This window comes from Epinephelus moara, chromosome 24, assembly GCF_006386435.1.
Source record: "Epinephelus moara isolate mb chromosome 24, YSFRI_EMoa_1.0, whole genome shotgun sequence".
Taxonomy (NCBI): domain Eukaryota; kingdom Metazoa; phylum Chordata; class Actinopteri; order Perciformes; family Serranidae; genus Epinephelus; species Epinephelus moara.
The window spans coordinates 41,231,370-41,251,983 of NC_065529.1; the positions used below are offsets into that span (position 1 = coordinate 41,231,370).

A 20,614-nucleotide genomic window follows, 5' to 3' on the forward strand; every position below is an offset into this window, starting at 1 on the left:
CAGTAGGCTATATCTTCAGTAGCTAGCTAGCTAACCCTACACTTTTCAGGGTTTGATTTTGGTTTTGGAACAGAGAAGAAACGTATATCTTTTTCCAACCTCTCCAGGTATCGAGTATCATTAATACACGACGTGCCCCAGGCACAACATTTAGCTCCAAATCCACAAAACCAGCCTGGAAATGAAGGAAATCTGAAACGACTGCATCAGAGTCAAGGGAGCACAGCTGTGCTGTTGTCAGACCCTGGTCTGAGCTGGCCCGATGCTACATTATGATTGGCCAGTCTGCTACCAGAGGTGGGACCTAGCGAAGGGATGCATAATTAAAAGGTGACGCTGTGTAACGCGCATACTATAAACATAACATGATAATCAATTGCACAAAATAAACTCGTTATCTTGACAGTTTTTGTTCTGGGTCTCAGCTGGTCATTATATGATGCAAACTGACTGATGGCAGCCAGGTAGTTTAATTTAGAGCTATATTATTATTAATTATTCAAGGTTTTTCCTGATATGGGCCACAGACGGACCTTCACAACAAAAAAAAGGAGAGAAAAAATACCTTGAAAAGTGCTTTTCACATCAAGTGGTAAAGGGGCAGGTGCTCAGACACCCTCAGCCTTTGCATGCGCCGGATATTCAGTCAGTTAAGAACACTTGTAGGTGTTTGTTTGCTTAAACAGTAAAATTAAAGCAAAGTAGTGTTTGTTTTGCAGCTCTTGATTATGAAAATAAGTTATATAATGCAGGTAATTAGATCTGAATAATAACTAAGTGCTTCTTTTATCTCATTCCATCTGTTGGATGCTGAGTGAAAATATTTCAACATTACGGAGCTGCTATTTTACATGATTTTATAACAGACTGCTGCTTCTGAAACAACCTGTTTCGTCTTCCAGGTGGTCGGGAAGCACAGAGTCGACTGCTTTACAGCTCCACTGCTGAAATTGTATCTGGTTGCACAGCTAACCCCCCGTCACTGTTCTCATCTGCTGGTAAACAAAACTCTGGAGCTTTGCTTGGCTCTCGGGGAGATTTAAAATTTATTTTTTGACCAACTGTAGCTCACAGGCCCTCTGAACATTCACTGACTCCCTTCCTATGGTCCACACAGGCACACCGTCTCACTAACACTCATTACCACACACATACACACACACACACACACACACACACACACACATATACCCACACTGTGCACTCCCAGAGGAGCTGCACTACTCTGCTTTTTCCCATAGCATTAACACTAAGCTTTGTTACTATCTGTATTGTGTTAACTAAAGCCAAATTGCTCCAGCACAACTGACACGACTTCTCTTTTCTTCTGGCTGTTTTGCATCTACGGGGCTAATTACATTGCTTTTAAAACTGTAGGTTGACCCATGCCGCCTCCACTTACTGTATACACTCCAACATGCATTCATTCATAGCGAAGCACTGTTACTGTGTTCTTCATCCTCCTCTTACACTTGCACTGTCTAACCCGGACAATTAATTACCCTAAATCAGGGATACTCAACTTGCTTTGCATGGGGGCCACTTTTACTGAATGACAGTAGGCCAGGGTACAGTGAATAAACCAACACTGTCCTCACTCATCTTGGCCAAGAGGCAAAGACAGGTGTATGCAGGAGCGTTTCTGGGATATAAGGACATTTTCTGGGGGAGGGGGAGCTCTATTGTGATGCCATTTAGTGCACTCTGGCACCTTATTTACATTCAAAGTACAAAAAACCCTCCAAGTTTGCATCATTTTATTTTTATCGCGAACCAGAAAATGGTATGGGGGCCACCCGGCACCTGATCTGGCCCAGGGGGATGCAAGGTGAGTATCACTAGCTGGGTTTCCATCCAAACGTATCGCAAATTTTAAGCAAATTTTATGAAAATGCGCAAAAGAAAATGCAAATTTATGCACGTTTCCATTCATTATTGTTTCGCGAGTATTGGGAGTCAACAGGTCGAGCAGTAGGTGGCGCTTCTCGTGAAAAATAAAAATGCAAATGAACACCCGTACAAGAAGAGGGTGCCGTGAGATGATGTCATTGAGAGCGTCTCGTGTCCACAACTGATGTAAACAACTACCAGCACATCCATGACTACGACGAGATGGAGAGATTCCTTGGGAACTTGCGAGAGCTCTCATCACACTCATATCAGCGTTGTCAGCGTAGCCTACATAATGCCGTGATGTCTGTGTTGGTACACCAGGCAGCGCACATGATGCAGCGGTATTCAACACGTCTATTCAGGTAAGTTATGAAATACACTCACCTGACACTGGAGTGATTAGCCTACCTCTCTCTAAGTTCACACAGGTGTGTGTGTGAAGTAGAAGTAGGATCCGGTAGCCTACGTCATTGTTTATTCGCTAAATCTGTTTCCATTGCCAAAAGTCGCATTTTCCTAATATCGATATGCTGACTTTTCCACCCCCTCCAAGCGTAAAAACTTTTTTGCGATATTTCGGCCTTTTTTCAAATTTCTGGCGTTTCCATTCAAGTTTTTTTTCCACAAATGTTGAAAATGCGAATAAAAATAGGTGGATGGAAACCCGACTACTGTCCTAAATGTGATAATGTGCTGTAGCCATAACTCTAGCTAACTTGTGCTACATTTTCATCAGAATCATTTAATAGTTTGATGCAAAGAAATTAACATAACGACAGACAGATGATACGATGTCTTCAAGTAATAAAAATTTAACTTTACTTGCTGCCATGAAGAAAGCAAACACTCCAGGATGCATCCACCACAACAGGTGCTATCTTTGTCTTGGTAAAGTTGCGGCAGACCCTGATGCTGTCTTTTTCTCATAGACTGTAAAAATAATAGCCTATACGTAGCTACCACGATGTCACCCATTGGTTTGTGGACTCCTGTTTTGAAGCCTTGAGTTCAGCATTTCGGCTGTCACCAGCTTGCTTTTATGGAGCCAGAAGTGGCCATATTTGGGCGAAAGGCTGGTGCTGTGGAGGAGTGAGGGATGGATCTGACTGAGAAGCTGAGGACACTATCAGCAGACAGCCTGTCACTCAAAGTGGCTGCCCTTAATTTTGCATAACGTTAACGTCTACTTCTGTTAAGCGTTAATAAAATGTAAATGGGTGAGTTCAGTTTTCATGAAGGGGGAAATTAGCTACAGAGACCAAACCGTTTTTTGTGCTAGGCTGTAAACATGTTTATATCTACTGTAAAGTTGGGCGTTTTAACATGGGAGTCTATGGGGACTGGCTGACTTCTGGCACCAGCCTCAAGTGGCCATTCAAGGAACTGCAGTTTTTGGCACTTCTCTGTTGGCGTCATTTTTCAGCCCCGGAGGTTGCTGCTAGCTTCTACTTTGAACACTTACACATACACTGTCTTAAGAAAACCATATATACCAACTTGTGCCTGATGTCACAACACTGCATGACCATTGTGGTTGTTGTCCGCTATCTTGTGTGCAGCCATGTCCCTCTTTGGCACACCATGATTGGTTGGTGGATTAATGTTAAGAGTAAAATTTTGTTACAAAGAAAAGACAGTTAGTTGTGAACATAGACAAGCAAGTCTACACCTAAAATGTTCTTGATTGCTTATAATGTTAGCTAACATGAGGTAAGCCTACAGGGCTCATGGTGAAGCATAATCAGTGTCAATAAAGGTTAATCTGTGCTACGGATTTAGATGGAACAAGATCTCTATCATCCAGAAACTATTTGTTTGTCTTTGGTTATAGAAGAAATGTTGTTTGATTTCTATAAAGTTGAACATTTCCCATCCTGGAAATTGGGGAAAAGCGACTGGACAATAACAGCCAGGTTTTACATATGCTCTAAATCCCTTGCGATTTAGTTTGTTAGGAGACAGACAATAACACATCACATGGTTTTTCATGTACAATAATTCTCTGAGGTATAACCATGGCACTGTGTTTTAGAAGGCTAATTCAGGTTGTAGCTGATAAACAGTATCTCTGGCCAAATATATTGCATCCCGGAGCCTTTTAGTATAGAGCAGATGATATGATGCAACCATCAGATGCTTGTTTTTTGTTTGCTGTGTGAAATCTCCGGGTATGAAAACAGGCTTACTCATGAGGCTACAGACTTGGCGTGCATCGGCTGCCCCACTGATGAGTGCCTGGTGAATGTCAACTGAATGAGGCACTCACTAAGCTAGAGGGTAAAATGGCTTGTTGTTAATGCAGCCCTCAGATGAGATACAGTATGGCTGCAAATATGATTGCGACTTTATGCCACAATTCAGTTCAAGATAACTGTGAAAAGATGGCAGCAATAGATCTCACTGTCTGTCCTGATGGAGCTTTAGAATTCTGCCTCTAAATGAATAAAAGATCTCAAACTTGAAGTAAAAGGAAAACAGACATTTTTCTCACAAGACTCAGACAGCAAGGAAGGAAGACACAAGAACCAGACAGAAATTCTTTAGCATAGACTAAATGATGCACAGACTACCAGTTCAATGTTGGGTAGAGAAATCCTTGAGGAAGCCCATGGGTTGTTTATTTTTGCCTCAATTATCACCCCAGGGTTTAGCTCAAAGACAGACATTTAATAATTCATCTGCTCTTTGAATTAATTTCATTCTTCTTTCCTTCAATGGGCTCCAAGCCGACAAGTTTTATTGGTGCTGTTAGCTGCTCAGTCAGAAACACTGAATGGTAGTTGTAGTAAAGACGAATAGGGAGTGGGAAGGGGTCACACAATTTCAAAAGAAGGAACTGAATATTTCCAGATAAAATTATCTCAGAGGGATGTCTGTGCTGTTAATTATGAACAAGATACAAAAAAAGATTATCCCATGTGGATAACAGTGGATGAACTATATCCTCGTGAAATGAAACAGAACATTACAAAATCAATTGAACAGGTTGTGATGCTGATAGCACACTATAGGACATTAAGTGTGCTGAACAGGAAGGTGACACAGAGGCTAATGTAGAGAGTAATGGAGAATCATATCAAGGACTCTCGAACAATCCCCTATGGTGACCAGAGGCGTGCTGAAATACGACATCACAAACACTTCAGAGTGCAACTGATGAGTCTGACAAAATTGGCACCCTTTCTGAGAGCTGAGAATTAGGCCACTGTGTTTGACTCATGCTATGTGTCGATTCTGGCCAAGATGTTCTCCTCACTTCCCCGAACAAGTACAGGACACAGAGGGAACAGCCGCTCCCTAGCAATCCATCAAACCCCACCGCCCAAACAAGCCTCTCCACACACAGGCACGCAAACTTGCATGCAGACGGTCGCACAGAATCTCTAAACTCTTCCCACTAGTACACCGAACTGCTGTGTCTGCAGGCGTTGCTGTCTTTGGGCTTGGCTCGTACGCCATTAATCCCACCCATTTATAAACGAGCGCCTAAATATACACAGCGCTTAATTAAAGTCGGGCATCCATTATTGAAGCGAATCCCAGTTTTATGGGATGAGAAGGTAATTAGTCCCTCTACACCTTAGCGCTCATCTCTGTTTCTAGGGGTTATAAATACCAGCCATGCCGCCTCATGAAGGGTATCCTTTAAATTACATCCTCGCGCTTTACCAAAGGTTAGAAGAAAGGATTTCCGGATTTACGTGACATGATGTTTAAGCGCAGGGGCTATTAAGATGTTCGTCATCCAGCAGAGGAGTCGCAACCCAACGGTCATCTGATACAGACAACAGCACAACAACCTTAGTTGTCTCGAACACTGTGCACAGATCAACCAGGAGCTGGCTTCCCAAGGTCAGACTCCACTCTGCAGAGACAAATAACCTTTCCTTGTAATCTTTGGAATGTCGCATAGGAATCACTTTGGGTAATAACAAATAATGACCCTATCTCTACCATTGGGAAAGGAGGTATTGATTTCTTTCACCCACCAAAGCCGGATATTATGACCTTAGCTTTACAGGGATGGATATGTCAGTGTTTGTAGAATGAGATATCTATTTTATGTGATTGGTGGTGACGGGTCAGAAGTCTATCCTTCAAATGTTGAAATCACAATATTGTACTGTAATAACATCACAGATTTTGTGCTGGCTAAACGTGACTCTTTCAAATCCACTACTTTGTATATATCTACTCAAATTAAATGCTCAACAAAACAAGACTTGTTAAAGGTAGACGACTAGAGATGCCTATTTTTATTTCAAATCCCAGCTCTTAATAGTTTTCATAATGCTTAAAGGTTCTGAATACAACATTCAGAATATTAATATAGCAGCAAAATATTATTTGTAATGTAAGGCATCCTCCTGACATCCAAACTTTTGTTTAGTGTGCATTTTGAATTTCTCCCAGCTATTTGGGAACAGTAGGATCTGACAAGTGTAAAAACTAAGCATTGTCAACCATAAAAAAGTCCCAATGTCCTCAAATGAGAATTTCCTAATTAACAGCATCTAAGCTTGTTACCGTTGCTAAAATTGGTAAGCATGTGTTGCCATATCAAACTACAACATTATTATTCACAAATTAACAAGTTTTAACCATAAAATGTGGTCAGGTTTTGAACCTTGTCCACTTTTGTCTCTGGATCGGCTGCAGACTGACTTGGCAGAGATGGCTGCCATCTTGTTTTTACATGAATAAGTGTGTTGTGCTCTTACTACCACTAAATGGCACAAAAAGTGTCCACAAATGAGGACAACAGGACTAAGTTAAGCAGAATGAAGTATAAGGTGCAGGAAGCCAAAAATGTGATGTCCTCACATGAAGACATAGGGTAATGGCTTCCTGTGTTGTAATCCGAGCTTCTCTGTTCTTTGTTTTGGTGGCTGGGCTGGCTGTGTATGCATGTTAGTGCATATGGGTCCATTCCTTCATGTCCCACTAGCTAGCTAATCACCACCGCTCTGCACTGCACTCATACAGTGCTAACTATCACTAAAACCACTGTCTTGATCAGTGGTAGCGAGACAGCAGTGTCACTTATGTGCAACTCCCACTCTCTGCTCCCCCCTCCAGGTTAGACTCTGTCATCACTGTTAGCACAGCTAGTGCTGCCATTCTGACTCAGCCACTACCATGTTTGCTTGTGATGTGAGAGGTCAAAGCTGTGTATAGGCAACTCCGGCCCTGAGTGAATGTTGTGTGTATTGCACCCTTCAGTGAACCCATTCACCCAAAGTTTTTCATTATTTAGTTTCATCATGACTTGCATTGATATTAGAATCGATTTAATTGCAACAAAACCTTAATTCAATTTTTTGGGACCATCAATGGATTTAAGACGCTTGCAGTTAATAGAGTCCCTTGCCGCTTTTCAACCAGCTTTGCAACAAACAGGCTGTGCTTATGCATTCTTTTATTGCCCGCCACCCCTGCTGCCACCACCGCTGACACAAAGAGTAAAGAAGCAGATCAAGATTATGTTACTGTATTGCCAATTTCTCACCTACATTATTTTTAGAAACACATTTTACTGCCTTGTTAAGCTATGAAAGCGAGAAAATGTGAACAGGAAGTGGGCACCATACTGTTTCTTGCACAGTGAAAACGAAGGCCTAAAAACTCAGAACGTAAAACTAAGTTGCGTTAATCAAATATAAACCAAGATTCTGATACTGAGTTGCTGATTTCTTGCCTCAAATGTTTTCAGGAACATATTTTAGTGCCTGTTTAGCTATATAAGCAAGAGGTTGTGAACAGGAAGTGGGTGCCACACTGTTTCCTGCACAGTGAAAATGAATGCCTAAAAAATTGAGATCAAATGGTAAACTTAGATGCTATTACTCTGACGAAGCTCCTCCTAAAACAAACATCTTTTATGTATTTTTCTTTTCTTTTCTTTTTACTGAGGCAAAGAAAGGAGATTATATTGTTAAAACAGTCAGTGCAATTAAGTTACACAGTTGGAGCCGTTAGCCTTAACCTTTGCAACCCTCTGCTGTGCAGCAATGTTGCTCTGAGCAGACTGGTTGTGTCTGAAATGTTGCATGTAAAAATAGATTTGTATGAACTTGACCATGAAGTTGCACGTCTGGTTTCCCTCTGTAACACAGGCCTAAAGGTAATGAATTTGTAAAAAGCTGTGCTTGACACATTTTCACACATATTTTTAAGTTTAACCAAAGTGAAAGAACATCTGTGACATCCATAGCCAACAGCAGTAGGCAATGGTTGCTATGGATATGATGTGTTAAGTCGTTCTTAATGAAGTAATGCCAAATGTTTTTTTAATGATTTTTTGGAAACATGATATTCACATCCAAGTTTTTTACTGTCAAATAACTGAATTGTTTGCTCTTCTATTTCTTGCAGCCGAGCCCTCCTCATTGAAACCATAACACAGAGGGAGGTGCTGGTCAAAAGGCCAAACTCTATTACATCGTCAATTGTTTGTATTTACATCTTGTTGAATGTATCCTCTGCAGACTGAGACTGGAAATGATTTGACAGTAAATTCAATAGCCTAATAAGGACTCTGTCCATCAGCTTGTTTCAGCATTTTCTCACACTGAGCTGCTCATCCATAACCTTTCAGTTCAGATGTTGATTTTGAACTTTGATAACAGGGCGCCTCATCATGAATTACCATACATTAATGCATCGATAATTACATTTACAGGCACAGAGCACCATAACATCCCATGCAGGTTAAGGGATGCAATTTATCTAACACTGTACAACAACATAATAAAGTGCCCTAGTTATGGGTACATCTTAGTACTGCATCTTATTCATGTTCCTCATTATCAAGATAAAAGCTTGTCAGTGCAATTGTCCAGGGGATATGGTATATAGTGTATGTTGGGAAAAAAAAACACACCAAAACAAAGAAAACAGAATACGCCCAATTATTTTGATATTGCAAGCTTGTAAATGCTAAGAATAACGCACACAATGTTTTCCCTGTAACTCAAGAAATCAGTAATTTATTATGATTTACTGCATTCATTATTTGACGTGGCTGGAGCTAAATTGGTCATCATAGCACGGCTATGACAGTCATTTGGGTTGAGGGATTCTCCGTGCCCTCGGGCTTAATAAAGTCAACATATGCTCAGGCAAAGCAAGAAGAAAAGCAAAGACTTTACAAAGTTTCCAGAGAGTGAAGGACAGTAGCGGAGGTACCAAGAGTTCAGGGTTTAGCCTTTTAAAACTGGATGATTGAATTTCTTGGCAGGGGATTCATTAAAATGATAATTCTTATTTATGAAGCCCTTTAAAAAATTAAAATACTCTCCGTGTACTGCTTCCTATTAATTAACTTTTTTTCCTCTCATTTTCTTTCTTTCTCCTCTCTACTTTTTTTCTTTACTTCCCACTGAACTTGACACACTAATAGGTTATGAATAATTCCGTTTCAGTTTAGACGGCAATTAGCCACAATGCCAGGGGCCATTCTTCTTCCTCTCTTGTGGAGTGGTGATTTAAGACCCAGCTGAGTTAGGGTGCTCCGACTATCCCACGACTACATCACTCACTTCTTCCCACCCAGCGCTGAAACAAGAAACGGTTAACTGAGTAAATCCCCCACCGCTGATAAAGTCTTGCAGTGACGACAGTGTGGGGGAGTATTCAAACAGAGGCATGGGATTGGTCATCAAATTGAACAGAACAGAGGGTCAAGGGCTTAGCTAAAAAGAAATGAATGTCTTAGTCAAAGGGGGGAAAAAACATGAAAACCATAGGCAGTTCTCTGAGGCACAAAATGTGATAATGGAGTAATATTGTCACACAGTGTCTCTCTCTGGTGTTCCACTGAAAAATTTCACCATTGCTAATTAGCCATAGGACCACATGGAGAACAGCATGTCTTTGCTGCTGGAATTGATACATCAGAGGCAGGCGAAGCAGCTGTCGTTAGGGGGACTTAAATACAATAATTACAGCACAGACTGAGCAATAGGCTACAGGCGCAAAACGTCCTCTAGTGATTGAATGAGATATCATGGTAACTGATAATGGTAATAGCGGCAGCATCACAGAGGTAATACAGTTTGAAGTACATGGATGACTGCAAAGATTCACCAGGATTAAATCCATGTGATTAACAGACACATAGATAGACACCATAGGGGTCATTTATGATGGGGACGTTGGGGACATGTCCCCACCACTTTTTTACATGGCTGATTTTGTCCCCATCACATTTTAAAATCATAGCTGGAACAATACAATTCCCACACATTTAGTTATATGTGGTGTTGAACCACGATCAGCACATCAGTCATGTACTATTTTTGGTGCTGGACCATTCATGCGGACGCCATCTGACACACTTCACCCAACCAAACATTGTTGTAGATCAAGTACCCTCCAGAAAATCATGGCAACAGCACTCCCTGATAGCAGTAGCCCCCACCAGCAGGACAATGCCCCATGCCACACTGCTAAAACTGCTCAGGACTGGCTCCTGGAACATGACAAAAAGCTCAAGGTGTCAACCTGGCCTCCAGATTCCCCAGATTCCAATTTGATGAGCATTTGTGGGATGTGCCAGCACCCTACAGCACAAACCAAGAGGATTAAAGGATCAACCGCCAACACCCTGTTGCCAGACACCAAAGGACACCCTCCAGAGGTCCAGTGTCCATGCTTTAACATGTCAGACCCAAGTCAGATCCAAGGTGGCCACACCATGGATCGGGGGTACCTCTAGGGCACATCCCACAGAGACTCAATCAGATTGGGTTATGGGGAATGTGGAGGCTCCTTTGTCTTGTTCCTCAGGCCATTCCTGAGCAGTTTTGGTGGTGTGGCAGAGCCCACTGCCATTGCCATGAGGGGGAGTTCTTGGTGTGCAATGTTGTTTGGGTGCTTGGAGCACATCAGGTGGCATCCACATGAATGCTAGGATCCAAGGTTTCCCAGCAGAACATTGCCTCATTAAAAGATTATCAATGTTATTAATTTCATCTGCCAGTGGTTTTAATGTTTTGGATAATTGGTGTTTACCAGTTTGTCATTCGTAGTACCCCACTCTCGGAGCACAGGGCAAAGCCTACTCTGGACACAGACAGAGCAGCAGAGCACCACTCGCAGTGAAAGTAAAACTGAGTTAACGTTCATTAACTCATACATAAATAGAACACTTTATACCTGAGAACAGCAGCGCTCTCATTTTAGTGTTGTCTATCATTCTTCCAACCTACTTCATAGGAAAACGGCTGCATTTCCATGTAAACTATGCATCCTGTGGTCCAGCACTGGCCTCTGCAGCAGCTGCTCCAATTAACTAACTAATCCTGATTAGCTCTGGCTGATCCAACCAGAAACTGATTGTCCATCCAAGGTTTATACATCAGTTTAAATGAATTAATATGATATTGATGTGAAATGGTGCCACATTCACACTCAATGAGGTTACTTCCTAAAACAAGGGGACACATGCTGACATGTCTGTTGACTCAGTAGGGATAATATTAAATAAAAAAAGCTAAGCTATATTAGAATCAATATTTCAAAGCAATAGCGACAGAATGCTTAAAAGCCCTGCTGCAATTAAATTCCATTATATTTTTAATTGTCACCAGGTGCCAAAATGTTGTTTTCCTTGACATAAATAAAGACATTTCCACCATAAGTTTGTGCAAAAAATTCACCAGAATGCAGGAAATAAAGATTTTGACATTTAAAATTTCTTGGGGAAGGATCCTCATATATGCCCCACCAACCCCAATTATGAAAGCAAAACCTACACCTTTGGCAGCAGCCTTAGCTATGTGCTTTTGATGTGTTTGCCCAACACACTGTAATTATCTACTCTGACCTCATACTGATCCCCCCATTACACTGCCAAAAAAATATGCTGAAGACCATCTAAAAAATATTTTCTCATTTGAGCCCTTATGTCCCCACTACTTTTCAACACATAGCAACGCTCTTCCTAAACACACAGAGTGTAAGTAAGTGTTTTGTCTAAAAATGTAAATCCTGGAAGAGTAGAGGGCACAGAGACAGCACCTTCCTCCGCCAACGCTGAACACTTGCTCTTACAACAAAAACACATAATTCCTATCAACTTTAATTTTCAGCTGGATCAATTTCTTGACCGTACTAACACACCCTTAGGATTTGGAAACAAGTCTATTTCTGTTAGGTCCATAGTTGAAGGAAGCAATAACCTTCTAATGGCAGGCATTCTACATCCAGATAACCACTGAAATTAAATCGATCATTCAAAAAGTCCAAGGCCTATCGCTCCACAAAATTTCAAGGAAATGTTTCTCATTAATTCTTGTTGTCAGACAAACAGTCATGGGAGCAGGATGAAAAAGTAGCCACAAGGCCAACAAGTAGAATATCTGTGGTATTCATTGGACGAGGGCGATTAGGCACTTGTTGCCTGTAGTGCCATTGTTTTCGTCTCTAAGCCAACATCCACTTGAGTGGCGGGTCATTTTTCAAACGTTTTCACACAAAACCTCGACATGCAGCAGAAAGAGCTGATGGGTGTTCTCAAATTCATACCAGGCTGGTGTGAGACAACTGATCACCAGTATTACAACAACTGAATTAATTAAACGTTTGTTTTATTCCAACACAAGTGTACTTGAGTCTGTAGCTGTACTTCAAAACCACAAGCGGGAGCGAAGAGAACATGCAGTAGTGCAGGTTTAGAACAGTGATAAAAGAAACCCTCCACTTTCTGAACTATCCACATTACTTAAACCTGCAGTAACTGATTTTTTGACCACTTGGGTCAACAGAAACAATATGACCACATAGGTTGTAAGTTCATACCCTCTAATAGCATGTCCTTAATTAGCGCCCCTACACGTGGATGACCAAATAGCTCATATATGACCAATAATGGCCGCAGTCTTAAACACTGTGAAGTGGTTGCATATGGTTACATATGGCATTAAATTGTTAAAATAACTCAGCATTAACTTTTGGTTTCACACAGGACACAATCAGAAGTGTCCTGGATGGAAGTCCTGTGTTTGTTTGACCCACTCCCTCGTCTCCATCCCGCCCTAAGCAGACTTAAATCACCTGTATACTGCCTGTTTAAGGCAGGAATATGGCGCCATTATGCCACCTCGCCATTCTGCAGCAATATAAAGTACAATCACGGAAAGAGGGAACAGAGTGGTCTCGCCTCGAGGCCGGGAACAAAGGAAGTAACAGCCCCGAAAGGAGGTCTGTGTAAAACATAAAGCCGGAAAGACACAACTATGGGTGGAATGGATGTGACGTTTTGATTACGTATTATGTTGACAACCCATCGCAGGAGATTTAAAGAGCAGCTGTTAGCAGTTAGCGGCTAACTCAAATAAGAAGAAAAGCAACTGTAAATGTCTGCAAATTGGAAAAATGATGAGAAACAGGAGTAACAGAGAGGGTAAATGATTATATTTGACATGTTATAATGCCATTGTTGTTGTTCAGAAAGCGCTGCTAATGCGTAGAGGCCGACGCTGTTGTGCTGTTGTGATTGCGGGATGGAATGGAATGATGCCACTGTTGTTTGATTCTGTGTAACAATGGAAATAAGGCATAAAGAAGCGACTTTGTAGCGGCCCTGTAGCGCAATCTCTGTGTAAAAAGGCTTTAGTCGTTTTTTATACTACATTGCTTGACTTGCTCCTTTGCTCTCGTCATAATTACTATGGTTGCAGCTTAATAAAAAAAACAAAAAGGTATGTCATTTCTGCTTGTAAAAATGTCCCAGGTGGTCATACTTTGGATGAGGACAGTTTCCAACATATCAAACTCATGTTACATTTGAGAATCAGCTGAATACTAAAGTTGCTAAATGACTCAATTTGCTTTGTTCAACACACTTTAGTCATTTTTTTCCCACCAAAATCCCTTGATACTTTCTAGAAAACAGCCGATCCAACTTGTAGCACTATCACATCCCCCCTCTGGCACCTCACCTAAACCTAGAAACCTCACACTTTTTCGAGTGATAAAGACAGCTTTGTCTCCTGCCGGCATGCCTGCACAACATCTAGTTTTTCAATCTTTGTCATCGTGTCCAACTGCCATGCAGCCCACATCCCACACTGAGTACAGTAAACCACCTCTGAAAGGACGTTTCCGTGGCTTTAAAGTATAAAGTGCAGTGATGGTACTCACACATAACAGTAAGAAAAACATTCCCTGAAGCCAGGACAACCTTCTCCCTTGTTGCCCGGTCGTAGATGCCGACATGGCATTCGTAAGGCCCGTTGTCTGAGATCCGTACCTCCGGGAGCCTGTAAAATACAAGAGTTTATGAATTGACACTGATCTTTGCACTTTAGCAATACTGTCACAGTGATGCACAAAGAAAACATTTGATTAGGAGGTACACAGGTAAGCAGAGGAATATAAACGTTCTTTGATATGTTAAAAGACTGCGTTACCACAGCACAAAGCCTTTTGAATAGCAGCTAAATGGAGGTCAATCAGTCATCTGTTGCTCTATTCATCTTGACATGACATTGGTAAATTCTGAGTTCATCCTGATGACTAAGTGCTGTGGTAACTTCATAGTGTCACAAGACACCAAAAGAGGGTAAAGCAAACCAAACATTGGGTTTCAAAATGGACAAGTAAGTCATAAGACATTACTTGAGTTATTTTGACCACTTGTCCATAAAGCTACGTATCAACATTTATTGTACAATTTTAAGGTATGCCAGACTTGGCTTCTTTCAGGTTATTTAAATGGCGATATCAGTGGTGATAAGCATCATAGATATGGGTTAATAGGGGCCTGCCATGCCTGCTATTTGGTTGACAGGGCCATTACCAGGCCATCAAATGAAACCTTCTGCTAGAAAGGGCTTTAATGGGACTTTCTCCCATTTGCAGGAAAGTCAACACGTACATCAGAAAGGAGGGTTGATGGGCCAACACAGAACTTTCACCCAGGTGACCAGTAGCCCCGTGTAAAACCAATATTTAAGACTAACCATGATCTTTCTCTAAACCTAACCACGTCATTACGGCACCTGAACCAAAGAAAATTAAAGGGGAATGCTAAGAGGCTGGTAATGGCCATTCAATGAGCCGATTAAAGGCCTTCTGAACCCACCAGTAGGTGTAGCAGGCCCCTAGTTACTCGTATCTACGTGGCTGATAACCACAGAAAACGGCTATTTAATTGGCTGATAACATCAGGTGCAAACAATTAAAATGAGATATTCCAAAATTCATGGTGAACGTTAAATACAGGTCAAAATCAGAATCAAAAATACTTCACAGACCCCTGAGGGGAACTGTGATTCAATTAAAAGAAGTAAGAATAAGAAATATGAAGTAAGAGAATACAATAAAATGTGCATTATGCTACGATGTTAACACTTGTACTTATGATATTAGAAATAAAATATATATATATACTGTATATATGTGTGTCTGTAAGTGTGTAGAAATACACAAATATGTGCATTGTGCTACATTACACCGTATAAACTACTTTTACATTTAAAAATATAACATATGTGTTACCATAAAACTTCAATTAAATGCCCATACACTTTTACCACATTTGCTTCACATTTTGACAAAAAAATGCCAGTTCTTCAGATTTATAAAACCAGGTTGTTGGCTACCTCAAATTATAAAAGTTTATAAGTATAGTTTTGCTAATTTCATTGTACTTGCTTATTGCCTTGCTTTGATTCTACTTTGAGCTCCTATTAAACAACAATTTAACATTTATAAATGTGTACATCTCACGCATGACTTGCATTTACCAAAAGTTTTTTAAGTCCGCCTCAGACATTCACTGATACTCCACAAGACGTTCTGGGGGCTTTTGTCTTCTGTATTGTCAAACTTTCATTAATCAATATTCACTAAAATACAGAGGACCTTCTCTTTGAAAGAACTTCCATCACTACAATCAACATCTACATTATTGTTATTCAAAAAACATCTGAAAAGGACTCTAGTTTGCAAAGACTAACAGTACTTCATTGATTCATTTGTAATTCATTTCTGCTTGCAAATACAAACTTTTGTTGTAATTTGCAATTTCTTTTAATTTTGTATTGTTGCTTTGTCTTGAAACTTTGATCAATCATGCAATCTTTGTTTTTATCTTTTCCTTTTTATGTATTTGTCATTTAATATGGGAGGTATCTTCATAGGCCATTTTGGCTTTTAACCGCTCCTGCACAATGGTTAAACTTGTTTTTCTTTCTTTTCAATACACATGTATGTGCAAGTAAATTAACTAAACGAAACTAAACAATGACTCCACAACAAATAAATCATGACCTTGTGTGAGATTAATTAAGTTCTTAAGCATCAATGATTTGTAAATTACATTCTAACAATTGTTATAAGCACATCATTTTTATTCATTATTGTTTAGTCGCAGCCTTGTACATGTCAGACTTAAAAAGGCTTAATAAGATGACCGAACAGCCATCTGTGTCTTTTATTTCTGATGAAGACATAAGTTGTTCATCAGTAATATTTAATTTAACAAAGCAATTCGCTCTGCTTTAATTTCTTTTATTAATGAATAAATAAGTTAGAGGATGCAATAAAAAGTGTATTTTATTAAATGTTTTAGATAATCTAAAGCCTCGAATCTAAAGTCTCTGAAAACAACATTCATAAAAGATTTAGTAATGTACACTAAAACATTTATTGCCATAACTGTGACAGAGAAAACACAGAAAACAAAGCTCGTAATTTATCATTCTTGTGTAAAAGATGCGGGCTGAATTTGAACCCAGACTTTGGAGTAAATAAATGTAGAACTCAGACGACACCATCAGTTCGTTGAATGTCACAAATCAAGATCATTAATATAAAGTCTCACTCTAACTCAGTAATAATGCACCACACATTTCATAGTCTCCATGCTACAACTTAAGGATACAGAACTGTAAATGAATTCTTCCTTTTGACATATTTCCAGGGTAAATGCATTTCAGGTTCTTAACAGCATCAAATCTTAACTGAATTCTCTTAATACATCTGCTGAGTGCATTATTAATACTGTTTCCTGTCAGCGCTACTATTTATTTGTTCATTTAGTGTTCAGTGCTATCGGTAATTCCCCCAGAAGGCACATATTGTCAGCGAGAACTCAGATGAGCGGCTTGCAGTGAGTGTTCTGCTCGCCGTGTTCTTAGTCTTAGTTCTAGTTGAAAGAGACACAATTACATGGAGGATTTTCTTTGTCCTAATCACCAGGCCAAACAGGAGTGAGCTACATTTTTTAAGACGTGTTAAGGAGTGTAGCGATTTATTTTTATTTTTATTTTAAAAAGTTAAACACAACAGTGGTGATCCTAGACTCTGAAGGGCCCGGGGCAAAAAAGCCCATTTCTTTTTTGTGGCTCTCCAGGGCCCCACTTAGGGGGTTTGTGGGGCAGCAGCGGTGCACTACAGTGCTGTTATGAGGAGTTTAAAGAAAGTTTATAGTAGTTGTTGCAGAATGTAAAAATATGAGTGGCCACTAGGTGTCCCTGTTTCTAGGGATGGTAGATTTTTTGCATGTGTCTGATATGCCGATATGTAACAACTCATTTGACTGATAACAGATACCGATATATCCACTTTTTTCTCTACCTTTTAGTGACCATCAAGTCACGTCTGTAGTGGAATCAACTTCATATTATGTATACTCTTACTGTGATGGTCCACCAGCAGATGGAGACATGAAATACAATACTTTTCAATGTATGTAATATTTATTCATTGTACAAAATAAGAAAAAGCATGTTGGCCAATTCTGATACTTCATTTTAAAGAAGACATTGCCCAATACTGATGTCATACTGATATTATAAAGTGTGGGCCTGATTCCAGTATTTCATTTTAAAGCCAATATCAGCCGATACTGATGACATGCCGATATTATCATGCAGCCCTACCTTTTTCCATACATTTATTGGGGAGCCACAAACATTTACCTCATTTCCCTTTCCTGACAGTGCCACAACCAACATTGCAAAATGAAAAACAACATAAAACCCTGTAAAATATGAAGAAACCACCCAAAACCTCAAACCCTCTGGCCAAAAGCAGAGAATTTAAATGTATCAAGAAATTGCAAATTATAAGAAGTGGCTGAAAAACTTCATTCCAGAAGTGATTGCAAAAAAAGCCATCGAAAACAATTTGTCAAAAAAGTCAGCTAAACAAGGAAAGAACTGATGTCAATGAAAATATACAAATTTGTAAAATATGTACAACCAAAACTAGAACTTGCATACACAAAAAAATCAATTTACTTTTAAAGCCTGTCTCAGTTTCTCATTAACTTGATGTGTTCAGAATTTATAACTAATCAAAAACTGTTGATTTTACTGTTTTGAAAGACGGGAACGGCCGTGCTTGTAATTATCTTCAAATGCCGCATGAGCGACAGGCTGGTAAACTCCAGTAAATAGTCTGAACCAGTATGTTTCAGTAGCCAGCAAAAACACTCACACTAGAGCAGCATTGTGAGCTGTAATTCAGCAGTAAATAATTCGCCGTGTGTGTCTGACTGCGTATGGTGGAGCTGCTGATTTGTCGAATTTGTTAGTTGCAGCAGTGGCTGTTAGCAGCTCTGCCTTTTAGGCGTTGAACGGCAGCAGAGCAAGCAGCCACTGGCCGCTGGACTTCACGTCACATCCAGACCGTCTCAGGAAGGTTTATGGTTTGATGCTGTTTGATAGGCAGGTAGGAGGCTCAGTTATCTGTGAGTGTAGCTGTGTTGTAAGTAAACAGTCTGAACTCAGAGGAGTTTTCTCTGACAGAGCTGAAAGTGTAGTTTTAATCACTAACTTTATGAGACATGAGTTTAAACCTCCAGACTATCATGCTGCAGAAGTTATTTCTCTGCCTCTTAACGGTGAGATCAATAAGTTTACAATGAACCTGGGTACAAATCCTAGTGGTCTCATATTAGTTATCTGTGTTGTCAAAGTTTTTGAGACCATAAACAGAGAGATGTTGAGCTTTTCAGATGATGATCAGTGAGTGTGTGTGCTTAAACCTGTCAAACACTGCAGTTTGTGAGTGTGTAAAAATGATTTGTTGTACAAAAAAATTGTCTAAATAAAATGTTTAAACAACCTGTCACCTTGATTCTAACATCTAATACATGAATTAGCCTCACTGGATTAGTTTGAAGATTAGACTGAAATGTTGTGAATTTTCGTCAACTAAAACTAGACTAAAACTATGAAGGATAAAAATGACTAAAATGTGACTAAAACTAATAATCATTTTCATCTCAGGACTAACACTAAATCTATAATAGCTGTCAAAATTAGCAAAATTTGCTGACACAAAAAAACATCTGTCATGCATGTCGGAAACTAAACAAACATTTCTTGATGCAGCTTTACATGTAGTGCTCTATGTATAGTATGTGGAATAATATTGTAGTTCTCCTTACAATAAATTATTTAGGGTGTTCTGATTTTGCAGCCATGATGGTCATGTTTTGTTTTTTTTCATGAAAAAGCCTATTGAAATATTTAATTGCTTCGTTTTGACGAACCATTATGAGAAAAAGTTGTACAAGAATTGTTTTTTTATTTTTGATATACTCAATACAAGTGTAATTTTAACATCTTTACAGCGAGCAGATCTAAAGCACAACTTGTAATACAATACATACAACTTAAGTATCCTTAATATAGCAAATTCCTTTTGAATTTATAAAATATACATATAATTTTTTGATGACTCACATATGCTATTTTAATCACCTTTTATTGCTGTCATTGCTGCAGAGCAACAGCAGCCGACAGTTAGTCAGTCAGCGATAGCAGATGACTATTTCTGAAAAAAGTAGGGAGCGTAATCTGTATTCTGCACTTGGCTAATGTGTCAACAGTGATAATCAAAGTGAGACACTACTAGTCACATTTAGCCCCTGTGATTTATTCCCACAAAACAGGAACAATTGTCCTTGCCGCCCGCATGTTTCAGATGGGGACCTCTGTTGGAATAGCGGCAGGGCGCTCACAGCAGCCAGGCCTAATGAGTTCAGCTGTGTGTGTGTGTGTGTGTGTGTATGTGTGTGTGTGTGGAGGAGAGGAGATCGCTCTTTTGGAGAACAGTCAAATCTGTACGTCAGCAAACAACTTTCCATCACAGATATATATATATATATATATATACATATATTCTCTCCTCGCTCCACAGCTGTCTTTGAAATAACCTTGACCGAGGCACTTTAACCTCAACTGAAAAGCTCAAAGGAAAACATCAGGGTAAATTTAGCTTATTGCTAGCGCTAGTGTGGCCTATGAGAACTCTAAATCCATACATCTGTTGTCCACTAATGTACTTTGATTTGATTTGTTGTATCTTTGAACATCAATTATTCAATTGCCAATGAGTGTTTGCACTGAGAGGGTAATTCACAGGAATACATTAAAGGGCCAGTGTGTAAAATGGGTTGAAAACAGTGACATCAGTGGTCAAATTCTAGATTGCAGGGCTCACTCGCTCACCCCTCCCGTCAGGTAAATGACGGTGGCCTCGCAGGGACAAAAAGCCTTGCGCACGAGTTTTTCAGGAGCAGGTCTATCTAGCGACGAGGTGAATGTTTATTTAGAAATCTAAACCATGTTACGATATTGTAATGAATCCCTCACGAGCAGGAGACCAGAGGAGCGTTCGGGAAAAAGGCCCGTTTATTTGAGCACTCCAGAAACTCCGGTAACACTCCAGGGGGTAGCACGTAAAAGACTCCACTCTG

General features: G+C 39.9%; 1 protein-coding gene across 2 annotated transcripts in view; it reads right to left on the reverse strand.

Moving 5' to 3' along the window:
- igsf21a (immunoglobin superfamily, member 21a) overlaps positions 1-20,614 on the reverse strand; it is a 360,747-nt gene that overhangs the window by 125,062 nt on the left and 215,071 nt on the right. For both annotated transcript variants that reach the window (XM_050038823.1, XM_050038824.1), the window contains one exon: positions 14,041-14,159. In XM_050038823.1, the coding sequence (XP_049894780.1) occupies positions 14,041-14,159 (119 nt within the window). The remainder of the gene's footprint in view (positions 1-14,040; positions 14,160-20,614) is intronic.